The sequence below is a fragment of the Equus caballus genome, chromosome 22 (assembly GCF_041296265.1).
Source record: "Equus caballus isolate H_3958 breed thoroughbred chromosome 22, TB-T2T, whole genome shotgun sequence".
NCBI classification, from domain to species: Eukaryota; Metazoa; Chordata; class Mammalia; order Perissodactyla; family Equidae; genus Equus; species Equus caballus.
In genome coordinates this window covers 48,916,602-48,943,658 of record NC_091705.1, presented here as the reverse complement: position 1 = coordinate 48,943,658, position 27,057 = coordinate 48,916,602, and the positions used below count along the sequence as shown (strand labels likewise).

The 27,057-nt window shown below is 57.8% G+C and overlaps 1 protein-coding gene across 1 annotated transcript in view; it reads right to left on the bottom strand.

The window, feature by feature from the left end:
- CDH4 (cadherin 4) overlaps window positions 1-27,057 on the bottom strand; it is a 597,550-nt gene that overhangs the window by 42,962 nt on the left and 527,531 nt on the right. Inside the window, exons 6-7 of the mRNA XM_023626852.2 lie at window positions 24,858-25,002; window positions 9,261-9,433 (exon numbers count right to left, since the gene is read on the bottom strand). Coding sequence (XP_023482620.1) covers window positions 9,261-9,433; window positions 24,858-25,002 — 318 coding nt within the window. The remainder of the gene's footprint in view (window positions 1-9,260; window positions 9,434-24,857; window positions 25,003-27,057) is intronic.

Sequence of the window (27,057 nt, the reverse complement as noted above, 5' to 3'; positions counted from 1 at the left end):
TCTGGATCACGTGCTTCCTTGTGGGGATGCTGCCTGTGATGGTGGGGGCACGGAGCTGGGAGAGCAGCCCGTGGATGTGACATGAGAGTGTGCCTTTGTCCCCAGGATAGTGTCACCTGCACCCTCAGCGGCCGGGTCTCCTTCCCACCAGCTACTTCAAGGTCATTTGGGGTGTCCTTGGACAGTCTGATCTTCCCAAAGCCCAGACACAGAACCCCCGAGGCACTCAGGACAGCTTCTCTGGTGCTGACTCACACAGTGGGAGGGCGGTTCCCTCTCCAGTGCTGGGCCAGGAGAAAGCTCAGTCTGGAGCTAGGGCATCTTTGTAAAGTGTTAGGAGATGTTAATCTTCCTTTTTGAGATTGAGAGAGACAGAGAGGATGGGAGAGAGGGAGGGAGAAAGGGAGGGAGGGAGGGAGATGGAGAGAGAGAGGAAGGGAGGGAAGAAGAGAGGGAGAGAGGGAGCGGGGGAGGCCTGGCGCTCAGATCTTGGAAAGGCCACTCCTGCAGGCAGAATTTCACACGGCACCCTTTAATCGAGGGACAGCCTGGCGCAGGCTGAGAGAGGGGGCTCAGAGCCACCTGTGTTCAAATCCCAGCTCTGTCCCTTCCTTCCTGTGTGGTTCCCTGTCTGCTCCTCACCCCCATCTGCACAGCGCAAAGTACACTCGTTCATTCTGGAGGTCGTACACGGCAGTGAGCAGGGTGGGACCTGCTCTGGGTCTGCTTGTGGGCCAGGAGGGGGCAGGAGGCCAGGGCCCCAGGAAGCTCAGGCAAGAGGGACCAGGTTCCAGCTCCAGGAGCCTCAGGGCCCCCGACACTGTCCTCATCCCCAGACGCAGCAGCGGAGGCTCTGCAAGGTCTGTCTCTGACACAGCGCAGCCCGGCCATGTGCCAGCCAGAGGGGCCTGGCGTCCCACCCACAGGGAGTGCCTCGGGGGTCAGTGGGGACATAAAGTCGACAGTGCAGTCGGGGGTCCTGGCCATCCAACTCCTTGGTCCCCTTGGTCCCTGGACTGGGAGATGGTCCAGCAGTGGGCTGCCCTCACTGGTCTTCAAGTGGCCGGGCCATGGGCCTTCACTTGGGGGAGCAGCCACGTCTGTGAGAGCAGGAGAGGAGCCAAGGGCCGCGCCTCGGAAGGGGGGCTGGGCTTGATCCTTCTCGTGGGGGAACCTGTCCCAAGGAGGCCAGGGGTTGGCCCTCCTGTGGGACAGGCCAGGCCAGTAGGGGAAACCCAAGGGCTGCATGGGCTCTGAGGTCCTCTTGTCTCCTCCCTGGGCCTGATGCCCAGAGCCCGCAGCCCCCACTGACTGCTTCTGGGGCCTTTCCTATTTTTAGCTACGAAGGGGAATCCACAGATGTTGCCTATATATATTCTTTGGCCTGGAAAATATCATGTACTCTTTCCTAAAATATAAACTGAAAAAACACCCGGCCCTCCCAGCGATCCATCCCTATCTTCGGCCCCACGGGCACAGGATACCAGAATTATTTCTGCCAGGGGAGCCCTCCTGACCTTTGTGTCAGTGACAGGAGGGACTCAGTTCTGCGGGGAGGTGGGGCGTGTTGCTTGGGGCTCAGGCGGTGACAACTTCGTTGCATTGCTCGTTTTGCCATGGGGCTGTCCCTCCACGTGTCCACCTGCCTGACCTTTCAACACTTGGCTCGAGCAGCTATGATGCTCCAGGACCCGGACCGAGTGCCGGGCAGTGAGCGGTGCCGGAGCAGACCTGGGTCTGCCCTAGGGGAACCTTCAGTAGGTGAGTCCACAGGTCCACAAGCAGTGGTCAGGGAGGCCTCCCAGAGGAGGCGACATCTGGTGAGAAGACACGAAGAGCCAGGGCCTCAGAGAGTTGGGACGGGAGAGGGCCCCGTGTGTCTGAGTCTGGAACGAGGAAGGGACAGAAGTCTGCGTGGGTGGTAGGGGCACGAGAGGGTGGGGGCCATCCTCAGCACAATTGGAGCAGAAGCTGGACACCGTGGGGCTACCCCAGGCGCCGAGGGCCTATGGTGCCAGGCGCATCTCTCCCTCACTGGCTCCTTCCTTCCTCTACGTGTCCTGGTCCCCAGACTGTCCTACCTCCCTCTGTGTGGGGGAGCGTCTCTCCAGCAACCTCCCCTTTTCCGAGATGGGCTCTCCCAGGCTCGCCCATCCCCAAACGCGAGGCCTCACCACCCCACGGCGAAAGGGGCAGGAGGAGTGTCCACCAGCCATCTCAGGGGAATGGCAGCTGTGGTCTGTGGGCACGCTCACGAGTGCAAACGGCTTGTGCTGAATTATCTCATGGGACCCACTGGAGGTTCAGAAACCCCCTGTTCTGGAGGTGGGGTGGGAGAGCTGGCGAGGGGACCGTGACCGACCAGCAGATGCCGGAGGCAGCTGCTCCAAAGGAGAGGTCTGGGCCTCTGTACGCGGGACAGAGAGAGAGGCCGGGGAGGCTGGAGGACACGAAATGCAGCCCGTGCTCCATCCAGGCTGATACCCCGAGCTGCTTCCTTCCTGCAGGTTGGGATGTGGGGTTCTGAGAACATGAGGCGGGGGCTGGGCTCCAGAGCACCTGCTGGTCCATCCTGTGCCAGGAGCTGGCCCGTGCCTGTGCCAGGCGGCCATAGGCACAGCAAGGGCGCAGTGCATGGGGCACATGGCCATGCCAGGTGTGGACAGGACAGGAGGGTCCCTGGGTGGTCTCTACTCCGGAGCAGCTCTTCTGGAGGGTGACTTGGAGGCAATCAAGAGCCTGAGAAAGGGCGAGGCTGTGGACCCACCAGACCTGCTGTAAGTGTCTGAAGGATGAGGTTGCGGGCGGTGGGTTTGGGGGGAAGAGTTGCGGGCAGGGCTTCACGTCAGAGGAAAGAGAATATGGGGGGACCACCGAGGTCCCAAGGGCAGGCAGGCTTCTCGCTGCCCAGGGCATGTGGGGAAGGGTCTCCCAAGCACACGGGCTAAGAGCGAAGAGCGAGTGGGTTCTGTGGGGCTGGGGCTGCTCCAGACAACGCAAGCCGGTCTCTCCCAGGAGGGAGGAGCAGGGACCTGGAGAAGGAGGCCAGAGGGTGCAGGGGCCTACGGCAAGTCTGGTGCGTGCCGAGCAGAGGGCAGCAGGACTGAGCGAGGGATGGAGGGGGGCCAGAGCAGGGGAGGGGCGGGCTCAGTCCTGGGGCCTCGGGTTGTGCGGAAGACTCTGGGTTTTGTTCCAAGTGAGAAAGGAGGCCATGGAGGGCGTTAATCAGAGGCGAGGAGTGACCAGAGGCTGGGGGTGGGGGGTCATGGAGGGCTCAAGAGGTCATTGAGCTTTAGGGTGGAGGATCGTGGGTCACTTTCTTACCGGCCCTGAGCAAGCCCACCCTTGGCCCCTGCCCTGTGCCCTTGCCTGGGTCTGTGGGAGGATGCCCTCCCCCATGAAGGCCCCCGGGTACAAGGAGTTGCCCCGGCACCTTTTCAGACGTTTGTGTGTGGGCTAAACGATCAAGTCCCACACGAGAGCCCGAACCCTCCCAGCACCATTTCCTGGGAAGGTCACTCCCTCTGTGACAGAAGGATCTAGAGCCCTGTGCAGAGAGGGCGGCGGTGGGGACCCAGCGGCACTGGCTGGGGCCGGAGGGCTGGGAGACTTTCCCAGCAGGGCCGACTGGCTCGGCCGGTGCTCCCCTCAGTGGGGGCGCGGACAGTCCCTGGCCTGATGTTTGCTTCAGGTCCTCCAGGCGGCCTCGGAGCCGCGCTGCCAGAGGAATCTCGAGAGGCGGGCGCCGAGACCTCGTGCGGCCGGCGGAGCTGGCGCTCGCGGTCACTTCCTGAGAAGGGCCTTCTTGATAGCCGTGAGCATGGACAGCTCCACTCGCGGTGCGCGTCGAGGTGACAGCCCTGGCCGGCCTGATGCCAGTTACACTGACCGGACCTGATGGCTCGCTTGGCGAGGCAAGGCCCCTGATGTCATGTCTCCCTGCCTGTCCCGCCTCCCTGATCTGCAAAGCCCGGCTCGCGGGGACCTTGTCACCTGTCAGCACGGCTCCAGTTCCACCTCCATAAGGTGTCACCGTGGCTGTGGAGGGCCGGGCGCAGGAACAACCGGGCTTCTCCCAGAGGTGCCCCACGGACTGCCAGCCCAGCCAGCTCTGCCTGCCACCCCGGGCCCAGAGCGGGGGTTCTAGGTGGGGCGCCCGCTTCCTCAGTGTAGCGGTGTCAGACAGCAAATGAAAATAGGCTCCACCCCGTTAAACTTGAGCTTCAGGCAAATGATGAGTCGTTCTTGGTATAAGTGTGTTCCCTGCAGTATCCGTGACGTACTTATGCTTAAATGATCTGCTGTTTGTCTGAAGCCCAGATCTCGCTGGGTGCCAGTGTTTGGTCTGGAGGTGGACACCGTGGCTCACCTGGCTCTGAGCCTCCCCTGGGTCCCCTGGGAAGAAGCCAGGTGGGGCAGGGGGCGCCAGGTCAGCAGAGGCACAGCTGGATGCCTCCCTCCACTCCAGGCTGCACACACCTCGCCCCACACCCCTTCCCATTTCCCAGATAGGGAAAACTCAGCTTCCTTGTGACCAAAAGTGCTGGCCGTCATGGAGGGAGCTGGGGGTGCCCACGGGGAGCTCCGAGGCCCATGTGGCCCACAGACGTGTCCCGTTTGCCTTGAACGGGATTTTAAAAACCGTCGCACCAGGAGCCTTGCCCGCTGTCTGTTCCAGTCCGCCGGGGCAGGCAGCCCCTCCCAGGCCTCGGGCACCTTACATCCCTGGGAAGGGCCCCATGGGCATCTGAGTTTACAGCCTGCACGGGTGGGAGAGCTGGAACCTGAGCTCAGCGACCCAGCGACCCGGCCACGACGAGCCACTGCAGCCTCACCTTTCGCATCTGCAAAGAGACACTGTTCCGGGATTTTCCTTCGGGGGCTGCCGCGAGGGTGCTGATTTGCAGTGCCCAGCGCCTGGCCCGTGCTGAGCTTCTGGGGGTCTTCGAGGCACCCCTGGGTCTAGAGAGGGCTGCCCCCAGCGGGCACTCGGCACGCGTTTGCAAAAAGAGTGGAAACAAGTAGCCAGAAATGCTCACGAGACGTGGCGGTCGTTCCTTCTGTCACTGTTCTTAGTGGGGCTCTGTCCATCCCTCCCTCCCAAAGCCAGCTTGGGGAAACTGAAGCTCGGTATCCAGACCTGGGCCCTTGGTTCTTAAGAACCAGCAGCTTCCCTGAGCTTTCTGAGGTCTGGAAGGCCTTGCCCTCCCCTGCAGCTTTCCAGAAGGGCCCTCTGCACAGTGCTCCTTTCTCCTCTAGTTGGAGGCCCCGGGAAGGCCTCTTTCCTTCTAGAAGGCTCGACACTGCCAGCCACGGCTCCCAGCAGGGCCCTGTGGCCCAGCTGCTTATTATCTCAGACAGAGCAGATGACGGCTGAGCGCGGGACCGCAGCTGGCGGGCAGAACTGCCCTCCCACCTGTTTCCCGCGCTGGAAACCGCGCTTATCCAATACTGAAGAGCCCCTCTCCAGTGACGCAGCGGCCGAGGCTCTTGGGGCAGGGGCGGGAATCTGCCGGGAGGGAGGTCGCTGCATCCCGAGCGTGACCCCCTGCTCTGCACAGAGCAGCCCAGACTCCTGAGATGCAGTGCCCCAGCTCCCGCCTGCCACCTCCCCGCCCGCAGGCTGAGGACAGAGGTGTACCCCGAGAACCACGAGGGCGGCAGTGGGCCTCCCCTGGCCTCTGTGCCCGTGGTCTCGGGTCACCTGGTGAGCCCCTGTGTCTCTGTGGGGCTTGAGGAGGCTGGCAGCCCCTTTGTACGTGGAGCAGAGGTTTGGAACACTGGGGGACCCGAGGGGGAGCCGGGGGAGCGCAAGAGTGAGGGTCCCTGCCTGCAGCCCGCTCGCTCCTTGGTGTCCACTGAGGACGCAGAGGGAATACATTTCTCGCTTTAAGCCCCGAGCCTGTGGTCCTTTGCTACAAGAGCCCTGGGGAACTCGAATGATGCCCCCCCCGAAGGAGGATGGGGCAGCCCCAGAGGGGTCCCCCTGACCGCCCCCACCCATGGGCCACACACGGTGCCCTCTGTGTCTTTCTCATCCACGCCACCCCCTGAATTTATTTGTTTAGTCGGTGATTTTTTCCCCTGCCTGTTTCTCCTGCAAAGCGAGGCCCACATGTGCAGGACGCCACTTGCTCAGTTCACTGCTGTCCCAGCGCCCACGACAGTTTCCAGCACACAGTAGGCACTCAGTGAAAGCTGCTGATTGAATGAAGGAAACTGCTGAGTGGCAGCTATCTTGAGGCAAGTTAGATGTACGATGTGCAGCCCTCAGGAAAAGCAGTGCAGGCCATCAGTCCCAAAGAGCAGAGAATGTGATCAATTCTACCAGCCCCCCAAGGCTCAGGGCAAGGCCACCTCCTCTGAGAAGTCTCCCCTGATTTCTCCATAGTTAGAGAGATCTTATCTGCCCACAGTGACACTTTGTGCGTGCAATCCACTGCACACACATGTAATCTACTGCACACACGTAACCCATAGCACACATATGTAATCCACAGTACACACATTAATCCACTGCACATACATGTAACACACAGCACACACATAACCCACTGCACAATGTAACCTACAGCACACACATGTAACCCACCACACACGCACAATCTACTGCACATACACGCAACCCTCTGTATGCACACGCAATCCTCTGCTCACACATGCAGTCCACCGCACACACATGTGGTCTGCTGCAGCATTTTCATTTAGTTTCTTCTCCCCACTCTGCCTGGCCCCGGGGGATAGCCACCCATCCAACCAGCCCACTCCCCCTGCCTCACCCAGCACGTCTGACCGTGTTTGCTAAAGGAGGAAGGAGAAAACGGGGCACTTGCTCCTTCTCGGGGCCACTGTGCCGGAGCACAGCCTTGACTCTGGACCGCAGACAGGAGTCTCCCCAGAGCAACGTGTCCCAGGCTGTCGCTGAGAAGGACGTGTGTGTGCACAGGAGTGTGTGTGAGCGTGTGCATGCACAGGCCCCAGTCACACCACGCTGTTCTCTCAAAAGACGTGAAAACGCCTGGGTGAGGCCACAGTCTGGAGGAAATACCCGTTGCTCACCATCTCTGAGTGGCAAAGGAGGATGCACTCCTCCCCAGGGCAGGCAAGGGACCCCAGGCCAGGTGGAGATGGGAGATGGTGTCTGGTTTGCCTCGCCAGTTGCCCTCCCCACATGGTGTCACCATCACGGTCCGTGGGCCCACCTCCCAGCCAACAGCAGCAGCCTTCCACGCCTGGGACAGGCAGCCCCTGCCCCAATCCCCACCTGCAGGGCCTCATCCTGGCAGAGCGGGTGCCTCTCACGGTCACCAGGAGGGCGAGGCACCTTGAGGGGTCCTCTGGTGCACGAGATGGAGGCGCTGGGACTGACCGAGGCGCGCTCTGAGCCCCTGGGGCTCCGGCCCACCTCCCTCATTGCATAACTCCACCCCCAGCAGGCAGTTGGAGAAAACATACTTAAATTGTGCCAATAAAGCCCCATCGTGCAGCCCCTCTGCCAGGCACTGCCCCGCCACCCCGCCACCTCTGTGGTCCCTGCATGAGCCCGTGAGGCCAGTGATGCTGTGCCCCGCTCACGGATAGCAGGCGCTGTGGCTGGCGCTCGGGGGTGGCCTCTGACGTGCCCACGGCCATGCAGCTGGCGAGGCTCCTGCTCGGCTGAGTCCTGAGCCACACTGGCCCTGGGGCCACCTTGCCTCCTGCTGAGCCCCGAGCCTGCAGGAATCACCTTTCCAGCAGCCTCTCCACCCCACCCGTCACCCTGGTGCTCTACCCGGTACCGTTTAGGAATTCCAAGAAAAGCACCCCGTGCCCTTCCTGGGGGCCGGGCATTTACTGATTTGGACGGTGCAGGTGGTGACAACACAGCAAGAGAAGTCCTGGCAGGTTTGCGGAGTCCGAGGTCTAGACTCGAGACATTTGGAGTCCCCTCAGCTCACCAAGCCTGCCAGCACCACCGGGTGTGGGGACTCAGTCTGGGAAGGCAGAACCTGCCGCTTCCTTGCAGCCTCCACCCTGCAAACTGCTCTTAGCAAGCCCGCGGTACAGCTTGGCCCAGCTCGAGGTGGCTCCCCCAGACCCGAGGACGAGGCCCCCCGCTTTCAGGGAGGGGGAGTCAGAGGACCGAGATGAGCGCTGCCAGGCAGCAGGCTCTATAAACACACCCCCCTGCCCCCGCCCATAGGCATTGCAGCCCTGTTTGCTCAGAGCTCAACAGGGGCTCCTCCTGGGTCCCAAGAGTCACACGCTTCAGCAGGTGAACTGTGTCCCAGGATACGCTGGGCTCTGGCCACAGAGCACACAGGAGGTCAGGGGCGAGGCCTGGAGGCGGGGTAAGGAGGCGACGCTTGCTCGTCTGGGGAGCTTATGGGACTCGGTGCAGCCAGTGGGGGGCTGTCAGCTGGAGCTGCTGAGGAATCTTACAGGGCACCGAGGCGGGTGATGGGGACAGTGCCATCTGTCCAGATGGGGATGCGTGGCCCAGGCCTGGACACACCCCTGCATTCAGTGGGACAGTGCCTCCCCTGTGGCAGGAGCACACCTGCCCTGACCCACCTGCGGCCAAGGCTGCTCCTCTGGGGTCTGGCTCTGGGCCGGGGACGCTCGGGGCTGCACGATGGGTGGAGGAGGGCTCACGTAACAGATGCACCAGCCACGTGGGGTTTACGGAGGTGGGAGGTCACAGTACCCGGCACCAAAGAAGTGAAGGTGGCCTGATTGTTCCAGCCAGAGTGGAAAGCGCTGCCCTCTGTGCGCCCCACTCCATCTCAGGCTGCACAGCGGGCTGTGGTGGGATGGCCCACCATGTGGGCGCCAAGTCATGGCGGGTGCTCAGGCTGCCGGAGGGTGGTCGGACCTCCCCGCCCCGCGCCCACTGTGCCTGTGCCTGAGAACCGCGGAGGTTCGCCCCTGCTTCTCCGAGCCCGCCCCCTCGCCAGTACACCGGCCCGCCCGCAGGAGCTGCTCCAGAAGCCTCCATGGGGTCAGCTGGGGACTCACCCAGAGGGTGGGTGGTGAGCGCCTGGAATCTGCTGCTGAGACCATCTCCCTCCAGGTGACAGGAGACAGGCGTCCCCGGGCTGGCTTCCTGCCTCCTCCATAACTGTGCCCTCCCACCCCCCGCTGGAGAGGCTGGCCCCGGGCTCTGATGTCCTTCATGGACCAGAGGTCTCAGGGGGACACAGCCAGGGCTGGGGCCAGCGTCTCCCACACAGGTGGCAGAGGCGAGGCTGTGCTCCCTGGCCCCACGGCGCTTGCCTCACCTCTCGGTCCAGGCCAGCCGCCACTGTCACGATGTCCCCTGTCTCACTGTTGATGGTGAACATGTTCTGGGATGGGCTCTGTGGGGTCTGGGTCACGATTCGGTACCTCACCATCCCGTTGGCTGTGGTGCTGTCGTCAGCATCATTGGCTGTGACCGTCATCACATAGGTGCCTGGAACAGAGAAAGCAGCTCAGATGGAAATTATCTATCATATACGCTGCTGCCGCCATTCCCACGCCCAGGGCAGACATCACCAATTGATCACAGGTCTCTTTGGAGACTGGATGCATTTACGGGGGCTGGCAGAAAAAGAGAACCTGATATCTGGGGCCACCTCTTCTCTCGAGACACTTGCTGATTCCAGAACTGGCTGCTGGTAGCTCAGGAGCTGCTCTGAACTTTCAACAGACTTGTGAGAATGGGAGTAAAAAGCATCGGAGGTTGGGGTTTGCCGGGGAGGACCCCTGGAAGGGTGTCTGGTCTTTGGGTCTGAGCCCAAAGTGCAGCACCCTAGGAGTGTGAGTGACCTGGGAATAAATAGTCCTGACAGATGACACATACTCTAAACAGGGTGACTTTGTTAAGATGACCCGAGATTAGTGTCCCCTTCCAGCAGCAAAAGTAAATCCTCTATGGAGAAAGATACCATCCTTCATAACCTCAAATTATCTCTACAATTTTTCATACTCACAGTGCAACATTTAATTCACTAGGCATACAAGAAGACAAAAGCTGACAGAAAACAAAGAGAAGAAACCGACAACACCCAGACCCAGAGGAGAGTCAGATAACAGAGGAGTCAGACTCAGACTTAAAAGCAAACACCTCTGACCTTAATATGGTCAAGGAATTAAACCGATAAGATAGAAAATTTTGTCATAGAAGTAGAAATTATAAAAAAAATAATTAGAAAACATATTTGAAACGTAACTAAAATTAAGAACTTGAATGGGTTTAAGGGTAGATTAAATAGAACAAAAGAGAGAGTTAATGAGTTGGAAAACACATCAAAAGAAAATATCCAGACCAAAGCAGCACAGGAAAGTGCACAAGGAATGTGAGGCCAGCGGACGTTTGTCTGTAAAGGGCTGGAGAGTAGATATTTTAGGCTCCTTGGGCCACGAGGTCTCTGTCCCAACTCCTCAGCACTGCAGTAATAGTGTGAAAGCAGCCACAGATGAATTGCCAACAAACGGGTGTGGTTGTGTTCCAATAAAACTTTATTTATAAAAACAAGTGGTGGGCCGGATTGGGCCCATGGTTTGCTGATCTCAGCTCCTTGCTTTTTCTTTTTTGGATTTTAGGGACCAGGTTGGTTTTAAAAAAAAGTATAGGGGAGCAAACCCCATGGCAGAATGGTTAATGTTTCACATGCTCTGCTCTGGCAGCCTAGGTTTGTGGGTTCAGACCCTGGGTGCAGGCCTGCTCCACTCACCAGCCATGCTGTGGAGGTATCCCACATACAAAAAAATAGGGGATTGGCATGGATGTTGGTTCAGAGCTAATCTCCCTCAAGCAAAAAACCCCACAAAAAACAAAAAAACCTAGGGGATCCAATACGGGGTTGGCACCTTCTTGTTCGACCCAGGGAAGACATTAAAGTATACACTTAGCTCAGGTGTTTTATGTAAGGAAATGTTTAACACCAAAATATTAGAAAGAATGAAGCTCAGTCCTTTGCATTAAATCCATTTATCTTCATGAAAATACTGCCACACTGAGGGTTTTGCTTTTCACCACAGACTCATGAGCTGCAGCCAGCGTGCCCCGTGGCTCGGCGTAGGAGACAGCCAGGAGGGCGCTTTATGGGGTGAACACCTCTTGCCTGCTTTGGGACGAGGCTCACTGTCTACCCCCTCGTTCTGCAAAACATAATAGAAAGACCACCCGAAGGCAGTGAGCAAGTGCAGGGCAGTCACAACAGAAGAACCCACCAGGGCAGCCTGGGCTGGAGGACATAGCCGCCTGGTTTGCCTTTGGGCCGAAGACAGCGGGTATATGGCCCCTGTGGGTTTAGGAGCCCTGGGGGCTTTCTGCCCCTTCCTTCCTCGTCATCTACGAGACTCTGCACGCGGGGGCGCCCATAGGGAGCGTCCAGTGAGTTCTGTCCGTGCAGTTTGAAGGTCCCTCCCTTACCATCTGCCCCCGCCCCGTTAGAAGCTGGGCTCCGGGAGGCGGGGGTCTCCTCAGAGGTTTGCTCATGGCTGATAGCTGTCAAATGTCTCCCTGAACAGAATTCTCTCCCATCCTTGAGGGCCTGTCCCACGGAAGGAAGGCGGACGGCTCCAGGGTGCTGCCCTGGGATGGACTCCAGGAGACGGACCCTGGCCTGTGGGTCAAGCCGTGGCCCCGGCCTGGACCCCAATCTTCCGAGCTGTCATCTTTCCAGCGTGGACACTTCAGGCCTCAGACTGGAGGGGCGGATGGATATGCCATTCTGGGGTAGACGCTTATTAACGAAGTGCTGATCGGATATTGATGAGGGTCCGAAGTCTCTGCTGGCTTTTTGGTTAAAAATAATTGCGTCCCTCAAACCTGATGTGAGCAACACAACTCTTACCCTCATTCTGCGTAGAAACAGAGTCTTGTTCACTGAGGAGGCCTGCGTGTGCTGCAGCCACAGGGCTTGGCCACCCTCGAAGGCAGAGCTTGACCCCCAAGCTGCTCAATTCAATCACCCCTCCCCCCAGAAAAGGACGAGCTCATCAGGGGCCACCAGCGTAGCTCTTCATTAACCCAAGGTGCTAACGGCTTTGAACTAATGCCATACAGCACTCCTCCAGCGTGATTTTACCTACACTCGGAGCCCCTGCCTCTGCCTCAGGGGAGGCGGACAGAGGACAAGGAGGGGAGGAGGTGGGGGAGGAGAGGGGAAGGAGGGGGGAGGGGAGGGGAAGGTAAGGAGGATGGGGGTGGGTGGGGGGGGAGGAGGAGGAGGAGGAAGGGCTCTGAGCACCTGGAAGCCCCGTTTCAGCTGGGCCTTGACTTTATCTTGAGCTCCGTGGCAAGAAGTCTCTGCTCCCAGCACAGCCCCTTGACCAGTGAACGAAGAAATCTGAGTTTCAGGGAGGAAACACTACAAAAGTTTCAATTCCCAGGCTCAGAGCCCAGCTGCGTGCCTTGTGAGAGAAAATTCTGGAGACAGAGAGTGGGTGCCTGCCGTGCAGCCTCGGCCTCTCTCGCTGGCTTCTCTTCACCCAGGACACAGGCTGCCAAGGCTCTCACTCTCCAGAACACACCCCGGTCAGTCTGCGCCCCGAGAGCTGTGCCCCCCGGAAGGGAGGATGGGGGACCTCCTTGGGCACGGAGGACTGGAGATCCAACTCGCTGGCAGCCAGAACTGCCCATCAGTTCCCGGCTGGTTACACAATCACTTTAGGTCTGGGCTCAGGAACATGCTTTTCAAAACCGGACAATGTACAGTACTTCTGATAAGTCTTTCCTGGTTGCAAAAATAAAACACGTTTGTGGCCTCCAGCGCATGTCTGCTGGGCACCATCAGAAGGTACAACGCAGGCAAAGCAGGCCACAGCCCAGCCTGGAGCCGCCTGCCAGAGCACCGGGGTCAGAGCCCGCGGCCCAGCCGCCGGACTCCAGGGCTCTGCCCCCAGAGGCTTTCAAACCGACTGCTGCTGATCAAAGGAATGAAGGAGACATGTCCCACAAACCTGAGGAGCAAACGCTGTTTAAAATACGGATGTGGCGCCCTGGCGGTGACTGGGGACTGACCCTGCCCTGCGGCCCAGGCGCAGACGGCCTCAGCTTCCGCAGGCAGTTCTGCCGTCTACATCCAAACGCCTTTAAAAGGTGTCTGCTCAGCAAATCCACTTCTGGGAATTTATGTTGCATAACTACACGTGGATCCACAATGATCTCAAAGAAAAAGTTTAACTGCAAAAACCCCAACACGGACCCGTGAGGCTCACACCTTGCGGTGCAAACAATGAGCATAATCAATAAGTAAATGATATTACATGCCCCACAAGAGGGTATTGGTTAAATAAATTACGATACATTCCTATGATGGAATAGGCTAAAGCCACTAAAATGGTGTAGAAAAATATTTAGTGCCATTTGAAGTTTTCATGATATGTGGCAAAACAGAAGATAATTAGGTTCTAAACTGTGTGCAGCAAGACCCCAATCTTAAAACAACGACATGCTTGTGCAGAGAAAAAAGACCAGAGAGCTGTGTGACGGAGGCCGTCATGGCAATCTCTGAGCCGTGGACCCATGCTGGCGATTTTGATTTTTTCTTTGTGATTTTCCCTGTATCTTCCAAGTTTCCTTCAAAGAGTATTACTTGAGTATCAGAAAGTAAAATGTTACCAAAAGGAAAAAAAGAAAAGCAATCAGGCAACCGAGGAAACAGAAGATAGGACTTTTTTTTTTGGTCTAAATCACAATTTGGTTTCTCGCGAGGGAGATTCTGAAAACCTGGCTGGGTCCCTGGTCGCTACCCCATGATCCGGTGACTGATGCTCGTCATCTGAGTCCTCTGAGCCCAAAGAGGGGAGGGTCACCATGGAATGCCGGAGAGGAACCGTGTGCTTCAGCCCCGGAGCAGAGCAGGGGCTCAGGACTTTCGTGAGCGGGACGAGGAGAAGGAATGCCTCTTGGAAAGCCTGGGGGGCTGCCAGGGGAGGAGGCCTCCGCTCACCATTTGGGCGTGTTCTAGACCTCTCGCCCTTGCCCACCCAGCGGGCACTCAGGGATGTCTGCTGACCTGGGGGCGAGGCTCTAACCTGGGCCCTGAGCCACCGATTCCTCTGCCCACTTATGTGCCTCCCCGTGCCTCAGTCTCCCCCTTGTGTTTGAGGGTGCGCCCCCTTCTGAGCCCTCCTCTCCTCGCCTCGGTCACAGCTTTCTCTTCCCGATGCCTGGCTGTCCCTCACAGCCTGCAGTGGACGCTGTGGCCTCCTCCTCATCCTGGGCCCTGGGGTTTGCTGGACGGATCCCACACTCGGCTCTGGGGTGGGCTGGGGTGGGCAGTGGCCGACGGCCATGACCTCACTCACTCTCATGCCAGGCATTGACCAGGGAGGGTGGTCTCGTGAACTTTGGCCAATCTGCTTGGGGCCTCCGCTGGGTGCAGCCGGCGGGGCAGGATGGCTGGGAAGGCGCAGGGGCTAAAGAGGCAGCTTGAAGCAAGAGAACTTTCTACTCTCCTGGTCTGGAGGCCCGAAGTCCAGAATTGAGGTGTCAGCAGGCACATGCTCCCTCCAAAGGCACCAGGGGAGGGTTCTTCCTGACTCTCCAGCTGCTGGTGGGGGCTGGTGATCTTCGGTGCTCCTCAGCTTGTGGCGCCATCACTCCAAGCTCTGCCTGTGCCATCATGAGGTCTCTGTGTGTGTCCTCACCTCTTCTTATAAGGAGACCAGTCATGGGGATCGAGGGTCCACCCTGATGGCCTCACCTTAACTAGTTACATATGCAAAGACTCTATCTCCAAACAAGGCCACATTCTGAGGTCCTGGGTGGACACGGATTTTGGGGGACACCACTCCACCCACTGTGGGGATTAAGCTGAGACTGAGGCAAGCAGTGAAACCAGGCCGTCCCGGCTAACCCCAGCTCACGAGGCGCGAGAAGAAGACAGATCTTTCCAACCATGTGCTTCTCCACGGCCTTGGGGACTCGGGGAGCCAGGCTGGCCTCAGGGCTTGGACTAGGGGTGCTCGATCCGGAGCGGATCCTGGCTCTGCCACTCCCAGCACCTGCCTCTGCGCACCACTGAGCCTCTGGGAAACTGGGGCTCCTCTCCTGGAAGCTGGGCGTCCCTCACAGGGTCACCAGGAGAAGCGGGAGAGCCTCCGTGAGCTGGGTGCCTGGGGTGTGAGCAGAGCCAGCCCCCCATGTCTGGGGAGGTGTGACCCTGGACCCAAGGTCCTCTCCTGGCCCTCTCGCCTTGTTCTCCAGCTGGGCGGGTCTGAGTCCACACAATCGGGAGCCCTCAGACACCCTGATGCCACAGTGTGCCGGCGGAAACCCTGTGGCCACAGTCCCCTGCTCGTGCCCTCTGTGGAGGAAACGTTCACGCCAGGAAACGCTCACAGCAGCAGCATCTGTTGTAACGTGGGAGCTGAGTCTCGCCCCCGTCACCTGGGATCCAAGGACGACCTGCAAGCCACCCTTCCAGGGCTTTCTACAGAGACCTCCTCGGGCCTCTCCCAGTAGAATGGCTTGAATTTTTCTTAAGAAACTAAACAGACGTCAGGGTTGTATTTTCATTGAATGGGGGACGCTGTCTTCTGCCCGAGAGGCCGGACGTCTCTCTGTTAATCGCACCCGGAGGAGAAAGGGGAGAAGGCAGAGGCTCGCTTCTTCCCAGGAACCTATGGACGAACGCTGCCATGCGCCTTAAAGGATTAATTTCACAAGCCGTAAATTGCAGTTTAATTTGAAAACTAATTCAGCCCCATAATTGGCTTTCTGCTCAAAGCACTGAAGCTAAAGATTTAAATTCTTAATATTCAGATGACTTTCAAGTATCTGGCGCCATCTGTGCATTAGTCCGTGGTGTTCATCTCAGGGGGACCTCCGCCAGCACAGAAATAAAATAAATAAATAAATGGGCCCACTAATAGAATAATCTATTTAAGCAAAAACTCTGCGTTATACAGATGAAGGTTTCTTTGACTTCATTTGCAGCATGTAGATTTCTCTGCTATTTAATATTTTAAAGTGACATTAATTTCAAAATTTATCATCTAGGCCCCCATGCAGTTAGAAGGGGTTAGGGAAAGCAGGAGTTCCAATTAGAGCCTGTTTTGGTTAGAAAGTAATCCATACAGAGGCATCTTTTCGTAGGAGGTTTGAGAAACACCGCCAGACCAGTCTGGGCCGGGCTGGGCTGGGGGACGAGAGAGCAGTTCCACTTTCCAGCTGGAGAATGCTGTGAGCAAGGAGCAGGACTGCCTGGCTGGTGCAGAGGGCGGGGCGGGGACGCGTCCAGTCGCTTTGGATGGTGTCCTGGAGTCAGTCCTGAGCCCCATGAGCTTGTGTTCTGAAAATCGGGGTGCTGGGAGTGTGTGACTCAGGGAGTTGGCAGGACGAACGCCGGCCCATTGCCCAGGGCTGCGCCACACGGCCTCAGAGCACCACTGGGACGGTGGTGCCTCGCTGCGGGCCTGGCAGACTTCCGGCTCCCTCTGCAGAGGCACAGACCCCTGGAGGCCTTCAGGGACGCCCTCCTGCCCCGCAGAGCTAACGGCTGAGCATCCTCTTGAGCTCCGGGAAGCAGGCCCCGGGCACGTTCTGAGTGAGCTCCCCATGGCTCAGGCTGAGGCCCGGCCTTCGCTGGATCACACCCTCGCTGGGGTCCATGGTGCTGAGGAAAACAGGTCTCTGCCCCGCAGGGGTGCAAAGTGGTGGTGGAAACTGACAGCAAACTGACTAACTGAGGAACTAAACGAGTGGTGGAACATCAGCAGGGAACTGCAAGGCGGGAGAGCCTGCTCGTGACCACGGGCAGGGAGGGGATCTTCAGAGAAGTGATGTGTGAGCTGACGAAGGAAAAGGAGCCAGTCTCGTAGACACTAAGGGGAGGACATCCAGGCTGAGGGCAGAGCACGTGTAAAGGCCCCAAGGCAGGAAGGACTCTTTCCACTCCCAAGGGCCTGGGACGTTTGCTTGTCTGTCTTTGCCCCGGTCTGCATCACGTACCACTCGTTAGCACGGATCCAGCATACAGATTTCTTGGTTCCCCAGCTGTGCAATGGGTTCCTTGGGGGTGGGGTTCATGTTTTCCCATCCTGGAGAAAGGCACTCACACACAACACGTGCTTCTCCTGGAGGAAATTCCCCATGCTACACATTGACCTTCTCCCTTTCTTTTCACCTCTTTCCTGCCTGATAGCGGGTGTGATGCTTGGAGGTGCAGCAGCCATCCTGTGACCATATGGTGAGAAACCAGATGGGAAAGCAGATGCCAGAGATGTCAGCCCTGACAGTTTCAAGCTTTCACACAAACCCCTACTTGCTTCAGCTGAGTTTTCTGTGACTTGTGGCCAAATGCACTCTTGACACAGACTGAGAGGGGAGGCAGTTTAGCTCAACGGCTAGAACCAGGGCTCACGAGCCAAATCGCCTGGGTTTAAATTCTTTCCTCCACCTGCTACAAGCTGTGTGTCCTTACTTACCTATTCTATGTCTCTGTTCCCTCATCTCCAAAGTGGGGAAAATAACAGTGCCCGTCTCGTAGGGCTGTGCAGGACTTAGTAGGTGAAGACGTAGGGAGGTCTCAGAACAGTGCCTGGCGTCCGCAGCCCTCGGCGAGGGCCTGCGTTGCATTTCTGCGATGACAGCCGCATTCTCCAACCTTCAGCAGGAGGCGCACCCTTCACGCAGCCAGCCAGACGAGGCCTCGCCGGCGGAGCTGGCCCTGGGTGCAGAGCGGAGGGGCCCGTCTCTCGGAGGGCGTGGAGCCCCCTTCCAGCAGGTTCTGTGGCCCAGGATGAGCAAAGGCATCGCAGCTCGCGGCTTCACGCCACGGTGCAGCAGCCGCTGTTTTTAATCTGGCAGGCAGACAGCCCAAGGGTGGGAGTGTTCGCTTCTGGTAAGAACAGCTGGCCAGGGGCGACGTGCCTCGGCTCCTCGGAGCAGGTCTCCGGGGGTCTCAGAGTCCCCCTGATGAAATGGCGGCTCAGGAACATCACTCCGGGGACGGCTGGGAACCGTGAGCCTGAGGGGGCAGAAGCCAGCACGGCTGGTGGCCTACACTGAACGGCAGAGACATGGTGCCAGAGAGGCTCCACCACGGCCCCTTGAGGTTTCTGCGAGTCCAGCTCAGCTCCAGTTGTTTCCGAGGCCCCCACCTTCTCCTGCAGAACTGCCCTTCACTGCTGGGAGCTCACACGCCCGGGGGCGGCTGTGGCCGGTGGCACCAGAGGCCAGGAGCCCAGGGGCCTTGCCCTCGGTCGGGACCCTGAATCCCACCTTGCTGGCCCCTTCCTTCTCCCGCATGTCCTCCCTCTCAGATGCCTCCTGGGAGCAAGTGGGCCCCAATAAGCCACTTGCGCCCCATCCTCCCCTCCAGCTCTGGGAACTGGACCTCTGGCTCGGCCCCATTGACCCACCTCAGGCTAGAAAATGGTCATCAGTCAGACTTGGCCAATTGGGAGTTTGTGATGATAATTCAGAAAAATGCATGTCTGAGGCCTAGCTCAGCCATCGGGGGGCAGGGCCAGCTCCGCAGGCCAGTAGGGTGACCCCAGGACAGGGCACACCTGATCTGGGCATGTGAAGGACTTTGGAACATAACGCAAAGGACAGCAGGGTTTAAACGAGTCTTGTATTTATTAAAAGAGGTTCAGTCTGACAAAACGTACTTCGTGGAGTCAGGAAAATGAACTGTCTTGAGGAAGAATGTATAACAATATTAACAAGCTACTAACTGTGAATAATAATGAACATTAACAACAGTGACCAGTGTGGGGGCCCCACTTGGATGCCCTCACCTGACGGGACTCTTATCACTGCCATTTGACTGACAATGAACAAGACGGAGTAAGTAGCTTGCTGAGGACACATCATGGCCACGCTAGGGCCACACAGTGGCACGCCATCTGGATTCTGAGAAGGGTGGCTGGGCATGATGCAATGCCACCTGCCAGGTGCACAGCCCCACCTGGGGGAGACACAGGTGACAGCCAGGGTCTGAAAACTTACACACTGTCCCAAAAGCCATTTCTTCCACCCGCTGTCGAGGCTTACTCTGCAGCCACGGTCATCGAGGTGGTGTGGTACGGGCGGAGGGACAGACACAGAGATTGATGGAACAGAACATAGAACCCACGAACAGACCCAAAAATATGCCCAACGGATTCGTGACAAACGTGCAGAAGCCATTCAATGGAGGCAGGACAGCCTTTTAAGAAACTGGGCTTGACAAGTGGACACCCAGAGACAGAAAACAGTGAGCCCAAAGGTATGTCTCACACCTTATACAAAAGTTATCTTGAAATGGGTCATGGACCTAATGTGAAAATGGAACTCTAAAACCTTTAGAAAAAGGCACAGAGAACATCGGGACGGGGGCTCGGAGAAGCGTGCTTAGACAGGATGCCAAAGCCCCGCCAGAAAGAGGGAGCTGGGATTAACTGGACTTCATCACACTTAAAACTGGCTCACAAGCATGCTGCGAGGAGGAGGAAGAGACCAGTTACAGGGAAAAATCCGCGAACCACGTGTCCAGCGAAGGGCTTGTCTAGAATACAGAAGGAATTCTCAAAATTCAACAGTAAGGAAAACCTAATTAGAAAATGGGGGAAAGACATGAAGAGACATTTCACTGAAGAGGAGGTGCCGATGGCAGATAAGCGCAAAAAAGATGCTGAACATCAGCCGTTAGGGAGACAGAGATGAAAACCACCATGAGACGTGCCGACACGCCCACCAGAACGGCTGCAATGAGGAGGAATGACACCACCCATTGCTGGCAGAGATGAAGGGGGCTTGGGCCGCGCAAAAAGGTGGCAATGTGAGACGGTACAGTCACCACAGAAAAGAACAGGACGGTATCTTGCAAAACCAAACACACACTCCCACGCCACCCAGTAACTGCTCTCTTGGGCTTTTATCCCAAAGAAATGAAGACTTATGTTCACACAAAGACCTGGACGTGAACGAGTGTTCTCAGCTTTATTTTAATGGCCCCAAAGTGGGAGCAGCCTAGATGCCCTTCAGTGGGTGAATGATGAACAACGGTGGAACGCCCGAACCGTGGACTTCTGCTCGGCAATGAACAGGATGAGCTGTGGACACAGATGGCAACGAGGGTGAATCTGCAGAGAATTAGGCCTAGTGAAGGGAGCCAACCCCAAAAGGGAACATCCTCTTATGATTCCATCTACTTAACAGTCTGGAAATGACAGTCATAGAGCCGGAGAGCAGATGAGAGGGTGCAGGGGTTAGGGATGGGGGGTGGGGGGGAGGTGGCTGTGGCTCTGAAGGGTGGTGTGAGGGGTCCTTGTGATGGAACTGTTCTGTGTCTTGATGTTGGTGTCAAACGAACCTACACACATGATGAAACTGCATAGAACCACACACACACACACACGCACAAACACATGTAGGTAAAACTGCTGAGATCTGAGAGAGGTCCATGGATCGCACCAAGGTCAGCATCCTGATGTGCTCTCGCACAACAGTTCTGCAAGATGTTATTTTTGGGGGAAACTGGGTGAAGCGTTTGTGGGATGTCTCTGTATCATTTCTTACACCTGCATGTATATCTACAACTATCTGAAATAGGATTTCTTAAAAAGACCCTTCTTCCAATGAGATCCTCTCCGGAAGCCCATTTATGAATTGGTTGGAGTGGCGACGCTTGGCTGGGTGGTGCGAGGGGTACAAGCCTGGCCCTCTGCTTCCTGCCCACCCAGGGGCGCGGGACACCTCCACAGAGCCCAGGGCCCCACGGAGCCCTGTGCCACAAGCCTCCTGGGCCTCCCGTCTCATTTCAGTTGGCCCTTTTTTCTTGGGAGCTGTAATTTTGGTTCCGCTTTCTAGTGAACTTGAAATCAACAAAACTTCATTTCTTTATGGAAAACATCTGCATTACAGATGTGAAATTATTACTAATCTGAATTCATGAGGGTTAGGGTCAATTTGAAAGCCAGGAAGAGAAGGCCCTAGTGGAAATGACAACTTTTGTAAGACCCGTTTGCTAGACAGTAAACTCACATCAGAGCCCACTCGTAGTGGACGGCAGGAGCCCACAGAGACGGAGAACGTGTGCAAGATGCTGTCACCCCTCAGAGACAGCCATCGCGCAGGGTCACCTGGTCACCTACAGGGGGTAGGCCCAGCAGGGCAGGGGCACAGGTCAGGGTTGGAGGCCAAGGCGGGCTCTGCGGGAAGGAGTGGGTGGCGTGTGCATGGGGAATAGGGGGCCCAGCGTGAGCAAACCCTTGGGGTGAGAACCACAGGCCATGTTCGAAGGGTAGGAGCAGACGTGTTTCCACTTCTGCTCTTAATGTGGACCATGAACGGGGTCTCCAAGGGGCTCTGGTGGCCCCTGGCCCGCTAGTGTTTCATCCAGGATTTGCGACAAAGACAAGAGGCTCCCTGAGGTTAGGAGGGACTGCTGCCGTGACCAGCAGCTTCAGGTGGCCCCGTGTGGGTGGGCACCACCAAAATCACCTACTGAAACCTGATGCCCAGTATGGTAGCTACTAGCCCCACATGGCTATTTAAATTCTAAATAAAAGTAGAAATTCAGCTCCTCAGTTGCATTAGCCACATTTCAGGTGCTCAGTGGCCACAGGTGGCTGACAACCCAGACATAGAACATTTCCATCATTACAGAAAGTTCCAGCAGAGAGCCCTGGTCTGGGGCCACCGGCCTCCCCAGTGTGACCCACATCCTGGCACGTGTGGTGCACGTCTGCCCTTGAGTCCACCTGACATCCAGCCCCTCCTTTCTGAGGCGACCGTCTGGTGTTCCTTTGGGGATCCACGCCTACCACATGCTCAGACCACGCGACTTGAGGTAAGACTAGAACTGGGCTCTGTGCCTGAAAAGTGCTCACGGTCTCTGCGCAGCTGCGGGGACTGGCTCAGGACGGGCACATGACCCAGGAGGGTCTGCCCCGGGCTCTCGCTGGCACTGGAGGAGAGCTGCTCCCTCCCCTGGGGACATCCGAGGCTCAGGGACATGCCTGCAGCTGCTGAGGCTTCCTGCCGGCAGGAAGAGAGACCCTCCCAGGGAAGGAGCCAATGCAGAGAAGAGCAGGGTCAGGCAGTGGTCAGCGAGACCCTGACAAGTCCATTTCAGCACAGGCATCGCCACGGCTCAGCTGCCAGTGTCTCTGGATTTTTCAGTTATGTGAGACAATGGGTCCCTTTCCCCAAGGGGCACTTGAGGTGGGTTTTGACTCCCTGCTTACTGCAGAGATCTGACGGCTGTGATGGGGAGGGCCCCTCTTGATCCCAATGTGCAGTGAACGTTGTTGCTCCAGAAGGGGCCATCCCGGGCCTTCCACACCCTCCCAGTCTGTTCAACCCAGCAATGCCAGAGAGGGTTTCATAAAACTGAGGGGGGCCTGGTGCTGGGAAAAGAATGTGGGGGAAGCGTGGGACTGGCCTGGGATTCCAGGCCTGAGTTGGCTTGCTAACGTCAAGTGACCGACTCAAATCTTAAAAGGCTCTTATCTAGCTGAGTCAATATTGGACATATCTTTCCGTTTGTTTTCCATTAGAACGTACATCTGAAACCCTTCATTAGCCCATCATTCCAGAGGGTAATGACTAATTTCTGGCGGTAGTTTTTCCTTATCCCACAGAGGCACTGTGTAAAACCCTTCTATTAGTGTAATTTACTGACGTGAGGGGAGAAAGTGTGGAGGCCCTTTCCAGGTCCCGGGGGGAGCCCCAGGCCCCACTATGTGTGGGCGGCATCTCCTCGCCCCTGACCGGGGGAGTGAGGACGTCCAGTTGGGTCCCGGGACCGCCTCACACCGCTATGTCCCTGGCTTTGCACAAAGAGGTGGCGACACTGTTTCCCCCAGAGTGCTGTTCTGGGACCAGAGACAGACTCCAGGGTCCCCCGGGGGCTCTGAAAGTCAGACAACATTTAGTGCAAACACAGTCCTGGAAAGGCGCCAGAGTGAACGGGAATAGGGGGCCCATGCTGGGATCAAGAGCAGCCTTCTGGCGTCCAGGCCACACCCAGCCGTGAGCGAGGGGGTCGCGGCAGCTCCCGGCTCTGGGCGCAAAGTCTCGTCAGGATTTCCAGAAGCAGACCAGTGATGCGCTATGTTGTTGTCCTAATGAGTGAAGCCAGGTGCACATTTGGGGAGACTTTCTCTATCGATTTGTTTTAAAATAAGACATGGGAGGCTTGATTTGTGATAGAAATCTAGGGGCCTTTACAGAGTGCTCCGGGTCTCGTGGAGCGAGGCTTCTGTGTTAACAAGAAAGCCCCCAAGCCGGACACCCACGCCCCACGCTGACTCTTGCAAGAGCTGCCTGTTGGCAGCCTCGTTCGCTTTCTTTGGCAGCTTGAAGCTAATTTGCCCACCCACGACCTGCCCCTGCCCCTCAGGGGACTCAGGGGATGGGGAGAGTGCCCGAGGTTCCGGCAGAAATGATGCCACCTCTCGTTCCCTTTGCTGACCCCGGGCTGGCTGCCTCTCATGATTCAGAGACAATCAATGGGAAACGCAGTTCACCTTGTCGAAATGGCAGTCCCTGGAGACGCAGCTGTGACAGCCCCTCCAGCAGGGAAGCGATGGCAAATGTTTGCCTTCGCGGCCCCTGAGCCAGGGTGCCTGCTGTCCCCCAGAGGGAGCCTGTCGAGCGCTGTGTCCCCTGCCCTCGGCTCCGGCTCTGCGAGCTCCGCCCTCCGTTTGCCCCGCGCCACAGGCCCATGTGAGGTTCAGATCAACGAGGGGACCTCTTCACTCCAAGTGTGTTCCTGATGTCGCCCGGGGCATTCTGACGGGTAGAGGAGATTGGTTGTTTCTCTGAACTTCAGATGTAACCAGGCACCTGTGTGGCAGTTATTTTAGCGCCTACTTTCCGCAGCCCGGGCAGGAGCCTCCTCAGTGACCCTTGGCTCAACACCCCCGCCCCCGCCCAAGCCAGGCAGTTGCCCCAAGGACGACCCCCAACCCCCCCATGAGGGGCTGTGCTTCTTAAACTTCAGCAAGCACAGAAATGACCTGGGGGCTTGCCCCCAGACCCCAGGCCCACCTGCGGAGAGTCTGAATTAGCAGGTGTGGGCGAGAGACTCTGCATTTCCAACGCTCCCAGGCGGTCTGCTGGTCCCTGGGTCACCCTGGGAGCAGGCCGGCCAAGCTTCCACCTCGGCTGGGGATTCGGACCCACACACACACCAAGGGGCCTGGGCCGACCGCTTCACATCCTTGGGCCTGGAGTCTTGTCCTTGCTCAGGGGACATGGTGGGTGCCCACTGCTTGGTGGTTGTGGGATCCAGAGACCAGACACGTTACCCACTTAGCAAGGGCCCTGGCTCATAACAAGGTGGTTGTCACCTTTTGTCCCCGACTGAAGTCTGCGGGAAGACGGGTTCTTGGGTCAGCTCTGAGGTCTCAGCCACAGGGGTTCCCCTCTTGGCCCTCTCACTTGTTCCTCTGGTGCTTGGAATCAAATTCCAAGGGTGGCGCAGGAGACCTAGAATGGCCGTCTTCTCTCTGACCTCACCTCCTGCCCCATGCCCTTTGCACGTGCTCTTCCCTTCCCCTGCCTCCCTTCCAGCACACGCACGGATCCCAGCCTGTCTCCGCACGTTGCTCCTTCTCACGCTTTAGCTCTCGGCCTGCATGTCACCTCCACAGAGCGGCTCCCTGATCTACAGCCACCCCTACGGGTTTCCTTCCAAGCCCGTCAGCATTGCAACGGCCTCATTCACGTCTTTTGTCTGCGTCCCCCTCTGGACCGTGAGTTCGGTGGCGCAGGGTGGGTCCTCAGTAACCATCCCCAAATAAACCTCGGGGGACGAGTCCCAGGGCGCCCTTGTGGCGGTGGGGGGCTCCACAACCCCCTAGAAGATGCACCTCCTTGCCCACCTGCCCGGCCTGTCCTGGGCCATGCAGAGCCTGCCCATCACCGGGAAGCGGGCGGGCCTCACCTGGCTTGGAGCCCTCGTCCACGGAGCCGTTGTAGACCTGGTTGGCGAACTCGGGGCGGTTGTCGTTCATGTCGATGACGTAGATGTACAGGTCGATGGGGTTCTCCACCTTGTTTCCGTTCATGTCCACCGCGTGGGCTCTGAGCTGGAAAGCAACACACACACCGTCAGGCCGGCGGCCAGCTCTGTGGGGTCACTCCCGACTGTCAGGCTCAGACCCAGAGCATTGGGGTGCGGGCGACACAACAGTGCAGGCCCCCGGAAGAGGCTGCCTGGGTCTGGGGTGGGGTGGGCTTGGGACACGCCACGAAACTTCTCCAAGCCTCAGTTTCTCCTCTGTGGAAATGAGGGAGTTGTGAGAGGGCGAATGGGGTGATGCAGGAGCTGGAAGGTGACCGGATGCCCCCGTGCCGATGCCCCCCGGGACCTCCCGGGCCTGCTCAGACTGGTCCTGCCCCACTGACGACGAGGCTTCACGTCTACCTACAGTGGCTGCAGAAAAGCCATTTGTGCCAACCACGGGTGGGGGGCTCAAACTCCCACTACTGAGAGGTCTGGCCTGGGGGGGAGACTGACGGGGGGGCGCCGTCAGGGGCCTGGAACTTGAGCGGCAGCTGAGGTTAACTTGGGCATCTATCGTGAGTCCACTCTGTTGGCTTATCTGTTCTTGGGGCACCACGGAAGAAAATGGGGGACCGTGGGGTGGAAGCCCCCTGCTCTGCTGGATCAGGGGCTCCAGAGTGCTTCATATGGGAACATCGTCAAGGTACAAAGGGGGATGCCCTGCACTCGGGCTGGAAGGGTCCTGAGGGCTGCTCAGACTCACCCCTTAATTTTGGGATTTTTCTTTCATTCATTCATTCACCCCTTCATTCATTCACTCAGTCAATGTCTGTCAAGGGCCTCCACGTGCCAGGCACTGGGCTGGATCCTAGACTTATGGTCCGTGACACAGTTGTGGCCTCCCTTGGAGGTGCTCGTGGAGAAGGGAGACAGGCACAAAGCAGATAAAGAAGCCAAAAGTAATCTGGGTGCAATGGCAGTGACCCACCGAGGTTGAGGGGAGGCCAGGCAGGCCTCTCTGAGGAGGAGACATTTGAGCCAAGGCCTGAAGAAGGGGACAGGGAAGACAGCATGGGGCATACAGAGTGGCCGAGCCCCGGGGGCAGCAGAGGGCTGGAGTGGGGCCACGGGGGTTCTGGGGTTTAGGGGGAACCAAGACTTGTAGAAGGGCGGGATCTGCCTGTGGTCTCTGTCACACAGCAGTGTGCCGGCCCCCATCTCTCTGTTGAAACCACGTCACCCCCTAAGCTGGACACATCAGACCTCAAGGTCTTTGTGACAAGACAGCGCCAAGCCAAGAGTGCTGAGAAGAGGTTGTGCTCGAGGCCTGCGGTGGGACGCGTCTCCGAGCTGAGGGCTCCGCACAATCCTCCACGTCGCCCCTTGGTGCACAGCCCCCTCCCCCGACTCCGCCAGCCTCGGGGGAGAAGAAGGAGGCGCCTTCCATGCCTTGGGGAGGGAGACGGTGTAACTGCGTCCACGCGGCCTCAGTGCTCAGGTCCAGCCCGACAGCCCGCAGTGGGATCTCGCCCTGGAAATGGTGTGTTTAAGGAGCATCTCGAGGCTGGCTTTACTTAAGGAGGTGATCTGCATTGCGCAAATCTTGAGATGCTGCCTTGTTGTCTTAAGCAGCCGCCCCGCCCCAGCCGCCATCAGGCCCCTCGTTCCTGGGAACCCCGATCTGCACCCCGTGCTGCCGTGGAAGTCCTCCCACGGATGGCCAGGCAATCCTTCACCTTGTCAAGCGCAGCCGTGCAATATCGCCCTGAGTCGAAGGTCGAGAAGCCTTTGAAGAAGAGTCATCCTGAGCCAAAATTAAAGTTAGTGTCTTCTAAGTGAAATGACACCGCCAGTTTCAGGCGCTATCTTTAGCAGCAGGAGCAGCCCGAGTGGAGATAAAGATGAAAAGCGACGAAAGGGGTCCTTGTCACACTCTACCCACCCCCAAGTTTGACTTAGATTTGATAGTGTCTGTGGAAATCTCCAAGGAAAGACCCCCCCCCCCATCCCTCAGGCTGGGCACATCGCTGCGGGACTGGAGAGGGTCCTGCCTTGGTGGTGGAGACAAGAAATGTCGACAGAGGGGCCGTCCAAACTTTCTGTGACTTGCAAATCTGAGTGTCACATGCAAAGTGAA